Here is a 14,301-nt window from a genome sequence, read left to right on the forward strand (position 1 = left end):
ACAGTGAGCAATATTAAATCAGATCATTCTTACTAGAACGGACTAGTGTCGTGTCGTCTAATACTATATAATGGTAATAGTATACGGTAATACTCTAGGCGTTTGGTTTGGGTGATAAAACATGATTGATAAAATAATTCACCTTAATCAAGCACTCCCTCCGTCCCCAAAATAAGTTCCACTTTGGGACGGCACGGGTTTTAAGGAAAAATGATAAAGTGTATTGATAGTGGAGAAAAATATGTTATAATTAGTATTGAGAGTGGTGAAAATGTGAAAAAGTGTTATAATTAGTATTGAGAGTGGTGAAAAAGTGAAAAATAAGAATAAGTAAAATATTATTAGTGGTGGGGTCAATGTCCAAAAATGAAAAGAAAGAAAGGGGAACTTATTTGGGGGACGTCCCAAAAAGGAAAAATAGGAACTTATGAATATTTGATTTGTATAATTGAGTCTGTAATTGATAACTCGATCCGTCTAATCACCCAAATGAGTGATTGTTTATCACCTCAAAGTTGGGTGGATTATTCAATCGCCCCTCGAATCTTATCAATCTTATATATCTCATCCATCAAACCAAACTATCTTTACAGTTGATCCAAATCTTACATCACCCTATCTAGTAAAGAAGTGGGCCGCTACTACTTTGGGTCTTACAATCTAAGAGGCCCATTTTCAAGAAAAATGATGACAACAAATTCCATTCGACTTTACATTAGAAACTCAATCTCCAATCAGAATTCAGAAGAGATGGACCTCACAATTCTTCATTCGATCTGAATAATAGAATTAACTCTTGTTCTTCTATATTACATTACATACAAATATATGTATCGTAATCGTATCTCAATGGTGATTGCTCTTTTGTTGGTTGCTGAGCGAGAAAAGCTTCTTCATCACCTTCACCAGCGATTCCATCTTCTTCGGCTTTGCACGGATCAGTTTTAACTGGCGCACGTTAGCGCACTCTTCTAGATCTTCAAATTCATCACAATGATGTTGACTAGTTTCTTCACTGAATTCGGAACCGGAAGAATCGGCGGAACTCTGCAATTCCTCGTTGAAATCCTCCCACAGTAGGTCCATCTTCTCCTGCGATTCCGCTTCTGCCTCTGCTCCTTGGCCCTTCTCCGCCTCATCATCGGTCTTGATAATTTGGCTGGCGAATGGCCGCCGTTGTCTGGCGGCGGAGGTCGTCTCGTCGGAATCGGAGATTCTCCAGAGAGGCGGCAGAAGTGTGAGATTGACAGTGTCAGTGGCGTTGCTGCTAATCACGGGAAAGGTGAACTCTTCTGCTGCTATCATCACTCACACTGACTCAATGTGATCCAAATTTTGAAGAGCTACCATCTATATATGATCTCACAATATGCAATAATATGTAAAGAAATATACAGCATAGGCAAATCGGAAAATAAAGAATTGGTGTATTTATTATAGTGGGTATATATGTTAGGAGTTAGTTGGGATTAGAATTAATGAGTTTAGGCAAAGTGTTAATGGGGATGCCTACCTCCTCCGCATTCAACGGACCTACGTGTGCCCTTTCTTTTTACGCTTGCTTCACTCTCATTTTCATTTCCTCGCAAATACATATTTGGATGTTACAATGTTGCGAAAAGCAAAATTGATCTTGTCTATTTCTCAACTCCCACCCAACCAATATCATTCCAACACCTCAAATATATCTTGCCTATTTTCCTGAAATTATTTTACCATGATTCAATACTACCTTCTTATTTTGAAGGCCTTGCATAAGTAATAACTAGATTGATTATTTTACTAAATAGATTACATGCACATGTTTAATAATTATTAAGTTCATTATAATTTATACACATAGCATATAGAGGTAGAGAAGTGATCATATAGTACTCAAACTTTATATAGTATGTAGTGTGCAATCTCATCCATTGATTTTATTTATCCAATGATTGATTACTTTTAGTGCTTTTGTAAGATTTAGAAGCATTTTTTATCCAAAAAAAAAAGATTTAGACACATTTTACTAGTAAGAAGGGTATATATATGTGTGTGTGATTAAATAGAAATATACATATCATTGAACACAAATATATATAATGTTATCAAAATAAAATATTTTTTTTTCTATCCGTACTAGCCCGTTGACCAACCTATTAATCTGTTGGATGAGCAAGACTCACCTGTCACCCAATTTAAATTTAACCTTAGTGTAGAGGTCTCGCGTACGTGCGGATTGCTTATTTGATTATATATAATAGATACATCTTGTAATTCTAAAAAAATAGGAGAAATAATAAAATAAACTTATATTTTAAAAAAATGAAATACCATACGTTGCATGTGTATAATACTAGTTAATTTACAATATCTACATTTCATATCTTAGCTACCAAATGCAAAAATACAATAATACAATACTCTTCATCTCTTATTTACATTGTATCCTGTCATATCCTAATATATCTACAAATGAGCCTATAGTTTTTAAGTTGACCTCCCCAAGAACACATGACCTCCATTTATTATGGCACTAATAGTTCCTCCAACTATCCTTCTTCTATCTCCATACAAATTGACCATAATTTCCCCTCTTTCTTGTGTCCTATATTGTTTCATGTTGAATCTTCGGCATTTGGAATTGCCACAATATTCCCTCATTATTAAACAAAGAATACCTTCCGTGATAGAAAGTACTGATTTTTTACCCTTTTTCCTCCGCTTGATTGCGTAAGAAATGAAATACCAACGACACGTACTTTTCTTGCAATTTAATGAGAAGCAACATAAAGAAGTTCATTTGACAGAGGAATTTCTAAGATCATCATAATCAAATATAATCTTCAAGGAAACAAATGGAGCAGTGTGATTCTAGGAGGGATGGATTAAAGTCTAATACTATAGACTCTATAGTATCTTTGGAAATCTCTACTAATCCATATAACTCATTTTCATGGTACAAAAACCACCAGCATGCTGTCGTGCATACTTGTCAAAACAAAGGGCTTTTTATAGCCTCCTACCCAGCAAATATAAGCTCCAAAGGTAGACTCATTCTATCTTCTCATAGTCTTCATCATGCTCATGATCTCCTTCATAGTCACTGTCACTATCCTGTTCCATGTCTTGTGGTATTTTGCGTCCCGACTCTGGAAGTGCATCAGATGGTCCTTCCTTTTCATCACCAGATGGAGTTTCAGCAGCGTCAATTGCTCCCTCGCGACGTGTGTAAATGAGGTAATGCGCAACAGATTTGAAACCAAGCTTATGTGCCTAAACATTTCAGTTGATATTGTCAACTTCAATTCCATATTCCAATAGATGAACTTAGGCAGCATAAGATTTGTCAAATTTACCTTCTTGTAGATTGTTCCAGTAGGGTTCCACCCTTTATCTCTTCTACAGCGACTGCAATTGCATATTCCACGACATACAGGGCAAACCCAGTCTTGCTTCAAATTAACCTCAGTCACATTCTCCCCATACCTGAATTTTGGAATACAACCACATGATCAAATAAGCAACAAGAATTAGGTCAGGAAATGAGCAAAACAATTTACTAAGTTTGTAGAAATTTTATCATCATTCAATCATTCGTCTAACATGAAAAACAAATATCATTAGGGTCCAAGGATGATGGTTCAATCGAGCAATCAATAAAAATAAGCAGGAAAGTGTAGAATGAAAGTAGAGAGACCTCGTGTATAAGCAATCTCCACAAAACTGGCCTGAAACGGTGTCGCACTTGCTGCACGCGGTGCGCAGTCCGAGAGTCTTCTGTCTGCAACAATGGAAAACTGGTCATCAATCACAATCTTATACTAGTAAGTATTTCAAAGAAAAAGCATAAATATGTTGAGGAACCTGCATTGGTGGCAAGACTTGCCCAGATAGGGATCGTATATACGCACTCCGTCTTCGTCAAATCCATCAACTTGGAGAGTCCAATCAGCCACGGAGTCACCCAACAGCTTCTCGTGCTCCTCCGTGTAAATCTCAGGATTCTCACCTGCTGGAATGTGGATTTCCACCTTCTGTGAGGAGGAGGAATGCGCCTTTTTGGGAGATCGCTTCTCCGAGTAACTCGGTCGCGGCACCTCTTTCAACCTGACCCACCGCATTTACTTTACTTGACACAAAATCGAAAGAAATTTGTAGCTTCCACGAGAGATTTACCTAGAAGAGCGGCGCAGAGGATCATCTGAAGGTGGGCGCTGGGGCTTGTTTTTGCGGAGAGTGGAAGAGGAAGGGCGAGTCTTGAGCTGATTGGAAAGATCAGCAATGCCCAGGCTCTTCATTCTCTCCATGTTTTCCTTGATTCTTTGTGCTCTGGATTCTTCATACTCTCCTCCACCTCCCTTATCACCGCTTTCTTCTTCCCCTTTCATCTTCTCACTTTCCCCTCTCCCTGTGCCTCTCCTAGTCCTACTCACCATCTCTCTCTCTCTCTCTCCTTTGTGCGGAAGAGAATATGGATGAAAATTGGAATATAAAATCCTACTCACCATAATCATTACTCTCTTTTTCCCGCGCACAGTTTTGTTGTGTGTACCTTGTGCTCACTGCTTTGTACCCCTACCATTAATCGCTCCATTCACATTATTTTTACCTAATTAATTGTCTGATTGTCTCCTTTCCCACTATTTTCGCCCGCCCCCTCCAAATCCAATAAACCTCATTTCCCTTCTTAATTTCCTTTTATTAATGTTTTAGAATCGTTTTTTTTTTTTGACGGATTTTTAAAAAATACTGTAAGAATCTTAAACATCCACTTCAAAAAAGAATCTTAAACATCATTATTTAAAAAAAAAAAAAAACTTAAAGATCATAAATCTTTATTAATTTGAAAATTATAAGAGAACTTTTAAATCATCAACATTGGAATACTAAGTTTTACTTATCTCTTGCTATAATGAAATTGGTCAAATACCATCTCAATAAATAAAATAATCAAATCATAGACTCCATTTCGCAACCTTTTTTCTTTTAATAAAATAATAAAGAAATTTAAAGGCCGAGCTACAGAAAACTCGAACCCAAGACTTTTGACCTTAGACATTAACTCCTTACCGTTTGACCAATACACACTCCATTCTGCAAACTTTTTTTTTTTGATAAATTTACAATATTAAATAAAGAAATTAAAAGGCTGCACCACATGAGACTCAAATCCAATACCTTTGACCTTAGACATTAACCCCTTACTGCTTGGCCAACACACGCACACTAACATTTTGCGAACTTGATCAAACGAATAGTTGCACAACATTTGATATTATGATTCATGCAGTCAAGTTGCAATTGCAACGTCACCCAAAATACATGATTTTCAAAACAACTGGCTATATTAGCTTCATAAGCTATACTATATTTGTATGTGGTGAATACAAAACTAGTGAAGTAAAAGTTAAACTTACGGAGAAAAAAAATTAAAGGCAATCTTGAGAAAAGTAACAAATACTAAGTAGCGTCACTCGCCAAAATGGAACTCAACAAAACGAAGTGCTATAGTTAATATAGCCACTGTACTATATACTGAATCCAGGATTCAAGAAGTATCTTCTTCTATTTAAAAAAACAATCAATCACATGTCAAAAAAACACCTACATACTGAGGCAAACATTAAACAATAAGCATATAAATATGAGCAGCAAAAAAAATCCCATAACTAATCTGTCATTGAGTTACACAGAATCAATTTGTTTTGGTCACAACTAGGTCAGTTAGTTTTCTTGTCCTCTTCCGTTTGTTGTGTTGAATCTGTAGCCGCGGCCAAGGCTTGATCATCGTCCCCACCGAAACCAAATTCATTCACACGTTTCTTGTCTACCGGGTACTTCCATCTTTGATAAAGATATATCAAAAATATAACATCTGCACAACCCAAAGTTACCATAAGTATAAAGACACAAGCTACCAATTGAGTTCCCTGATTCAGATATTTTATTCACTTAATTGAAATTTTCTACCAATAACTCACCATCACGGAAGACTGAAAGTCGATGCAGTATTGGCATCTTAATCACGAAAGCAAAGAGATCGTCAATAATTGTGTTCAAAAACTTGTATGTCATCTGCCTCCAAGGTAGATGGGCAACAGACTTTAGCTTATAATTGATAAAAAGCTGAGGGCACATCATGATAAAACCTGCAGCAGAGAAGAATGTGATTATGTTTGTAAGATAACATGGTAAGTAACACTAGATATAAACATCAATTCACCACACTTGCTTCAATAGTTCTGGTACAATTCCAGAAAACATGTATGAGGAATTTCTTTAGAACAACAAGAGAATCTTAAACTGTTTTCTGGTACGCACACACAAGGATGAAAGAAAATTCTGAAAACACGATCAAAATGCTTACCGAACATGTAGACACAGCTTGTAAGGGATGACAGGATCCAAGAATACCAGCTCCTGTGGCGTTCGTACTTTAGAGAGTAAATGGAGAAACAGACAGCAAGGAAGAGCAAGACATATGTCAAGTACTTCATAGCAAGATCATCGTATTCCTTTGTCTTGTTTGTAGCATATGAGTCACGGTCACGGAACCTCAACATAGGTATTTTACCAGTTCTGTCAACCTGGGTGGAAGGGAAACAAAAAATGACAGTTCCAGCACAGCTTAGTGTTTGAAAGTGTGAGCTATCTAAACTTGGACACTGATGACATTCAGAGCTTAAGCATACACTAAATAATAAATTACCTCAATATGCATAGCTTTCCCTATTTTCCAAAACTCAATGCAGCAGCCAATACCAGAACTTGCAAGTATCATCCATGAAGTTTCATTGTCAAGCAGGTAGAGGAAGACAATTAGCTGACAAAAGAAATTCACAACAACAGATTTCGCAGATAACCCCTCCATCGACTTGTTTTTATTCCAGAACTGGATATCTGTAGACATAGTTATCATGCTTTAGAAGTTGATACAATTGTATGCTCGTTGTAAGAGCACAAAATGAGGAAATATCATTACCATTCTTGAAAGCCAAGAAGTCAAATATTGAGTGAAGAGCTGAAACAACCATGGTAACTGCTAAAAGAATAGGGTTTCCTTCCAGAAAAACTCTCTGTTGAAACAGTCAAATGATTAGGCACCCAGTTTGAATGTTAACACATTGATAAAGAGCAATTCCATAGTATTGAATACCTAAATGGTCCTTCAATAATACCAATACTTGATAGTGAATAAACATGATATGATTAACAATCGTACCTTAAGTTCATCAGCTTCCCCTTCGAGCATGCTTCCATAACTCCTATGAACCTGGAATGATTGGTCAATCTGTAGAAAGAGTTGCCATTTTGTCATGCTAATGGGACCAACCTCCAGATTTAGTGGCAATTCATTCACCGTCTCATTTATTTGTATTAACTTATCCCGAAGTAACCAAAACTCATTGAAGAAAACAGTTGGGTAGTAATTTCCTGTAGTAGGCTCAATGTTCATGTCTAATGATTTGAGTCAGGGAATAGATACTGCGAAGGTTTCATGGTATAAACGCAAAGGAGGAATCAACCGCCCAATTATAGACAGTATAACATCAAAAGCTCTTCCTTAGAATAGGGACTGTTACTAAGTAACAAAATGTGCACTTTCATGATGAAAGCGCAGTTCCATTTTCCATCAAAACAATCACAAAAAATAAGGTATCCATGCTAAACTTAGTCAATCAATCATGATGGAGGAAAAGATATGTTATTGTGTCTTAAGCAAACTGTAGGCCACCCTATCAAATAAAAAGAAGGTAGATCAAATCACAGCATGAAGTATACTTGGAAACATCATCTCTAATTGCAATGTATGTATATTTGCAATAGAAATTTTAGAAGAAAGCGAAAGATGTAGATAACTCAAGGATACAAGGAGCAATATTTGGAGGAACTGCATTCTCTGGATATCTGCCAGAAAATGGTCAATAACAATTGCTTAGAACTTTTGTAAAAATAGCAAACTTATCATGTAGTAATTGTGAAAATAGCAGCTCGATACAAGTAATTCGTATAAGCCTAACAATTGATCAATAACAGTCATGAAAGATAAAATAAACAGTTGTTGAAATGTTTAGACAATTATACCTTGTGAAATCATCAACCAGATTTATGGTAATATTCGGTTTCCAGTATGACTTCCATTCCGCTGGTCCATCCTCTTTCTCATCTTCTTGAACATCTTTGACTACCTGAAGCAAAAAAATTGTTCATAGAGCCATAAACTTCTTGATACAATGCCAAAGGAAAACTCCGACAGTTAAACATTTGATAGTCGTATCGAAGTTTGCATTGAAAATTACAAGGAACATGCATAACCAAATCAGGTATCAATGAATCAGAAAGTGAAATAACAGATACCTCGGAGATCTTTCCATCATCACTAGAGTCATCTGAATTCCCTAACAAACTCTTCCTCTTGTCAGACTTTGACTTGGGCAAATATACAACAACAGCTGTATACATGTAAACAAAATCTTATTAGATCTTAGGCACCCCCAATATTGTAACAGCCAGTGTGCAAGAGAGAACTAAATAGGTCAGCAGAATCTCACGGTGGGTCCGCCCAAAAGCTGCCAATGGCTGGTACTCAGGATCCTTGGGATCTGGCGGATAGCCAGACTTAGCAAAGAAAACATGGGCATACAGACTCCCATTGGATTTTAAAGCCTGATAACAGTAGAATAGTTCATAATGAATCAGAAGTGAAACCCAAAACACGAGCCAGTTAGTTTGAAATCAAGTTCCTTGTGGGACGGCTTTCTCTCTCTCTTGTTTACAAGTTATGAATTGGTGCAGTGGATAAGGTCTCATTCTTTCTTTCAAAGGTCATGAGTTCAAATCCTATTATCTTTTGTCCCCTTGGGATGGCCTAGTGGTTAGGGTGGTTGCCTGTTGTCCAAGAGGTCACAGGTTCGAGTACTCTCGGCCACAATAACCACTAGGTGGGGTGTGTGTGTGATTTGTATTATTTATAATGTAATTTCATCAAAAAAAAAAAAAGTTCCTTGTGGGACGGCCTTTTAATTTCTTTATTTAATATTGTTAATTTATCCAAAAAAAAAAAAAAAAGAATCTTGAAGTCAGTGTGGGTGTGTTGGCCTAGGGGTAGGAGGTTAATGCCCAAGACCTGAGGTCCTGGGTTCGAGTCCTCCGTCGCACGGTCTTTAAATTTCTTTATTTACTTATGTAATTTATCAAAAAAAAGAAAAAAGAAAAACTTGAAATCAAGTTCACGAGCAGAATAACCAGCACCTCAGAAGGTTGATATTTTAATGACAGAGTTCTGGTACTATCTGAAGTCCAAACTGCATAAGGTATATTTGTCTCCTGCCAGACAAGGGCAGCCTCACTTCCAAAGTCACTAAATTTCTCTTGCTCAGATACGTACAACCACATGTCCTGAAAACAATGAGATCAATTTTTCTTTAATATTGGAATGCAAGATCATGGAAGTGCAGAATGATTGTTATATTAATGTAAAATGTGGATCTTTCATCTAGAAAGTGCCAAAGGTATGATTATTGTATAAAAAATTAGACTTCCATATATTAGAACAATGCTGGTATAAGAGAAAACGTCTTGTAATTGTGTACAAAGTAACAAAACGATGTTATAGTAATAGTATCATACTATCATGTCAACCAGCTCCTCCCTCCAATACTCACTACCCCAATGGGAGGAAAATATGTGAAACAACAACAATGATGATCAAGCTTCTACGTATCATGGAACTAGTGAGCAAAAAGTGGGAACCAGAAACCTCATCCAATGGATGATTTATCCATTGATCCACCAAAAGATTATATATCTAGGGAATAAGGCAACTTAACTTAATTAAGAAGTCCATCTTCAATGAATGAATGATGTCGAGAATCACAGTTGAACAATGAGCCATATACAAGATTTCAGGATTCAGCGGAGCCATAAACCACCCACTGACTTTCGTCAAATTTATAGTTTCAGAGATAAGTACAGAATCGATGAACAATAACAGGCAAGCCACGCACATCAATTATGGAATCTAATTATTCATTAAGCATGCGTTGCTATGAACTAGTATTCGACACATGAATACCATATGTTGAGGGGAGTGCACACCTCAAATAAAGTTCCAATTGATACATATAAAAAATAGAAGCTGATAGAATATACGAACCAAAAGTTCCCCTTTGTGGAAGAGATTGGAGATCTGGGTTGAGGATTGAGTGGGCGATCGTTTTGGTCCAAAAAATTTGGAGGCAAAGTACCAAATCACAGCTATCCTAATTACTCCCGTAAGCATCTGTCCCATACCGGCTTGTTGCTGAGGCTGCTGCCGCCTTACACCGCCTCCGCCGCCGCCCTCTTGTATTGCCGGCGGCTCCATATCGCTAATTATTGGTGCTTAGAGGGAGAATAAAAGAGAGCTCGTGGGTTCGACTACAACGTAACGCCAATACTTATACAAGTATGGCCTCCGGAGGTAGAGTTCAATTCCAACAAATAAATTCGATCTGTATCTCAAGATATAGCAAATAGATATTTTCTGTTTCTCTCTCCTCCTTTTGGTGTTCGGCGATGACGATGTTTTCTTAGCTTTAAACCCTCAAATTTGAACAATTATCTAAACACCCCCACATTATTTAGTGTTAAATAGGCAAAAATAAACTTGCACCCACGAATAACGAATATTTATTGTAAATACTGCATAAATTGAATTTTATTCAACCATAAATTACTAATATCATAATAAAAGGTTTAATTATTATTAGACCAAAGTCTTTCTTTAATGAGAGATTTTTGGTTTGATTCCAATTAAAATGTGTGTAATTTTTCTAATTCAAATAGATATAATTTAGTCTTTGTATTAGTAATTTAATTATGAAACAATAGGGCCGGATGGCCCTATTGGTGATTGAAACTTAAATTTTGTCCACAAAATTTAAAACATCAATATTTAGTCATCTTTTATGTGCTCTACCTAATTTACCCTTTAACCCAATAGATCCAACAACTTCATTTGACCCGGATCCAGATTTAGGGATTAACCCATGCCTTGTCTACCCCCAGACCCCCGACCCCACCCACCCCTCCCCCCACCACCCACCCCAAGCCAAAAAAAAAAAAAAAAATTTTACTTCCCCTGCTTGTCTACCCCCCAGACCCCCGACCCCACCCACCCCCCCCACCACCCACCCCCAAGCTAAAAAAAAAAAATTTTTTACTTTCCCTGCCTTGTCTACCCCCAGACCCCCGACCCCACCCACCACCCACCACCCACCCCCAAGCCAAAAAAAAAAATTTTTTTTTTACTTCCCCTGCCTTGTCTACCCCCCAGACCCCCGACCCCACCCACCCCCCACCTACCCACCCACCCCCCCACCACCCACCCCCAAGCCAAAAAAAAAAAATTTGTTTACTTCCCCTGCCTTGTCTACCCCCAGACCCCCGACCCCACCCACCCCCAAGCCAAAAAAAAAAAAAAAAAATTTTACTTTCCCCGCCTTGTCTACCCCCCAGACCCCCGACCCCACCCACCCACCCCCAAGCCAATTTTTTTTTTTTTTTTTACTTCCCCTGCCTTGTCTACCCCCCGACCCCCCCCACCACCCACCCCCATAAGTGCTAAAAAGACCATTTTACTTTATTTTATTTTGAATTTTCGTTGGCACTTATGGCACTATTAGTGCCATAAGTGCCATAAAATAAAATAATAAAGTAAAATTTTTTGGCTTGGGGGTGGGTGGGGTGGGTGGGGTCGGGGGTCTGGGGGTAAACAGGGCAGGGGGAGTAAAAAAAAATTTCGTTGGCACTTATGGCACTATTAGTGCCATAAGTGCCATAAAATAAAATAATAAAGTAAAATTTTTTGGCTTGGGGGTGGGTGGGGTCGGGGGTCTGGGGGGTAGACAGGGCAGGGGGAGTAAAAAAAAAATTCGTTGGCACTTATGGCACTATTAGTGCCATAAGTGCCATAAAATAAAATAATAAAGTAAAATTTTTTGGCTTGGGGGTGGGTGGGGTCGGGGGTCTGGGGGGTAGACAGGGCAGGGGGAGTAAAAAAAAAAATTCGTTGGCACTTATGGCACTAATAGTGCCATAAGTGCCTAACCCGACCCGCGTGTCTAATCCTACCCGGCACGCGACCCGCGCTCCTGACCCTACCCAGTCCGCCCAATTAAGGGCAAAAACGTCCCAAAGCTATAAAAATGGCCAAAATTTGTGTTTTTTCAATGTGTGGCCATAAATTGTGTTTTATGCTTCATTTTGGCTACTTCAAAATTTTACTCTTTAATTATTATGTTGAAAATGAATTCTTTATAATATGTGTTCATATATATCATATATCTCAAATAAAAAATTTAATTATTATGTGTCTGAATTATATATAAAGTGTTCATTTGCGTTTTAACGGGTGTGAACTTGATAAAAATGAAATTTACTACTCCCTCGGTCCCACGAATCTTGAGTCACTTCTTTTCGACATGTTTATTAAGGAGTTGAAGATTAGTGTTTTAAGTGTGTAGGTAATAAAGTAGAAAAGTGATTAGATAAGTGTATATGTAATAAAGTAGAAAAATGATAAAGTAGAAAAGTACACAATTAGTTAAGATAAGTTTAATTAGAACCCCTTATTTTTTTCCTAATTCTTACTATATATAGAAATGACTCAAGATTCGTGGAACGGCTGAAATAAGAAATTGACTCAAGATTCGTGCGACAAAGGAAGTATATGACATCATATTTATTAAAATTAATTGCCCATGTATATTAGATTGTTTGATGTCCGATGATGATAATTTTAGGTGATTGTTGATCTCTTTTATTTTTCTTTATTTACATATCTTATTAATATTGTATGTAAATAGTAATATTCCGAAAAATAAAGTGAAAAATATAGGTCGGCCACCCACTATACATACCTCAAAACTTGTGGCCTCCAAATATCACAAGTGAAAAATATTGGATTCTAGTTGTTGGGAGTAGCTTCGTTTTAGTCACTTGTAAAAGAGTCTTTCATACTCTTCTCGGGTTATTCTGTGGGATTAGGTGGTGAAATTTAATCCATGCCTAGGTTGTGTGTGCAGACATACATTTAAGCGGGAGTTTGAAAATTTGGTTGGGATAAGGCTATTAGCTCAAACTCAAAAAAATATTGTTGAGTTTGGGTCGGCAATGCTGCATGGTTGTGTGTTTAATAGGAGACTGTTAAAAACTCGCAAACGTGGTAAGTTCATTTGATAACACACGCTATTATCATGAAATTAGCATGAAATGTCCAAAATATCATTTGAAAAAAGAAGTGGCCCTGCAATGTCGTCGCCATTGAGGGCAGCCAAACACCCATTGAGGGAAGCCAAGTATGTAGCCATGCGCCTCCTCAAGTGACTTCATTTTTTGACTTTTTTTTTGGTAAAGTTTTGGGCTCTCATTCTTATTTATTTGTTTGTAATTGGACCCTTTTTTTCAAAGAAAACATGGCGTATCTTCTTCAAAATTGATGGTAAGAAATTTTTTCCAAAGAAATTCAACCGAGAGCAAGGGTCGGAGGGTATGGAGAGGTCGGCGAGGGCAGGGGCCGACGAAGGTGAGGGCGAGAGCGGGGCGGCGAGATCGGCAAGGGCAGAGGGCGTCAAGGGCGAAGGCAACTGCTGCGATGCGGAGGGATTTAAGATGAGGGCGAGGCAGTGGTAGTGGAATATTGCAAGGGGGAAAATCAGGGTTTTGATAGGGAAAGGCTGGGGTCGGCGGGAATGGTAGCAATGTCGGCGAGGTCAGGGTGGTGGTGTTTGGCAGGCAGTGGTGGTGAAATATTGCAGGCGGTGAGATGAAAAAAAATTGAAATTTTTCGATCAAAATTGGGGGCAAATTTGTGAACAATAAATTAAACAAGGGACACTGTAGCATCCCAGTATCAATAACCGAGGGTGACCCATGCATCTGTTTCCCTTAAGGAACAATGTTTTTTGCTCGGGCCCACGTCCAAACTCGAGCTCTTCACTTTATGCTACCTCCCTACCAAACAGAGGAAAAGGCCCAGTTATATATGTAATGAAGCCTTAATTGGGCTATCAAACTATCTCGGTTAAAGCTTTGGAAAAATTCAACAATGGAATAAAGTAGAATTTTATTGTACGAACATCTTCGTTAATTCACTCTATATTAGAGTGAATTTCATTCTACAATCGTCTATTTTAAATAAAATTTTGAAAAGATTTGAAAACGTAATAAGTTAGAATTTACGTAAGAGTATCTCCATAATCCAATAATTTACTCTACATATTATAATGAACTTTGTTCTATTGTTGAGTAATTTTATATGACAAATTCTCATGTACA

The 14,301-nt window shown here is 37.6% G+C and overlaps 3 protein-coding genes across 3 annotated transcripts; all 3 read right to left on the reverse strand.

The window, feature by feature from the left end:
• Positions 1–846: 846 nt before the first annotated feature.
• LOC131004658 (uncharacterized) lies at positions 847–1,305 on the reverse strand. The gene has a single exon (XM_057931363.1). The coding sequence runs from the start codon at positions 1,303–1,305 to the stop codon at positions 847–849; it is 459 nt and encodes a 152-aa protein (XP_057787346.1).
• Positions 1,306–2,781: 1,476 nt separating this feature from the next.
• Positions 2,782–4,616, reverse strand: LOC131004626 (uncharacterized). The gene is made up of 5 exons (XM_057931324.1): positions 4,159–4,616; positions 3,847–4,089; positions 3,680–3,763; positions 3,339–3,468; positions 2,782–3,255 (listed from the first exon to the last, which is right to left on the reverse strand). Exons 1-5 carry the CDS (start codon positions 4,494–4,496, stop codon positions 3,034–3,036), a joined length of 1,017 nt encoding a protein of 338 aa, XP_057787307.1. The 5' UTR covers positions 4,497–4,616; the 3' UTR covers positions 2,782–3,033.
• An 849-nt stretch (positions 4,617–5,465) lies between these two features.
• Positions 5,466–10,593, reverse strand: LOC131004627 (uncharacterized). Its single transcript, XM_057931325.1, has 12 exons — positions 10,139–10,593; positions 9,235–9,381; positions 8,535–8,649; positions 8,341–8,435; positions 8,068–8,171; positions 7,853–7,890; positions 7,205–7,440; positions 6,965–7,058; positions 6,692–6,882; positions 6,350–6,569; positions 5,964–6,131; positions 5,466–5,857 (listed from the first exon to the last, which is right to left on the reverse strand). The coding sequence occupies exons 1-12, from the start codon at positions 10,346–10,348 to the stop codon at positions 5,703–5,705; spliced, it is 1,773 nt and encodes a 590-aa protein (XP_057787308.1). The 5' UTR covers positions 10,349–10,593; the 3' UTR covers positions 5,466–5,702.
• Between the last annotated feature and the right edge of the window lie 3,708 nt (positions 10,594–14,301).

This window comes from Salvia miltiorrhiza, unplaced genomic scaffold (genome assembly GCF_028751815.1).
Source record: "Salvia miltiorrhiza cultivar Shanhuang (shh) unplaced genomic scaffold, IMPLAD_Smil_shh original_scaffold_447, whole genome shotgun sequence".
NCBI lineage: Eukaryota > Viridiplantae > Streptophyta > Magnoliopsida > Lamiales > Lamiaceae > Salvia > Salvia miltiorrhiza.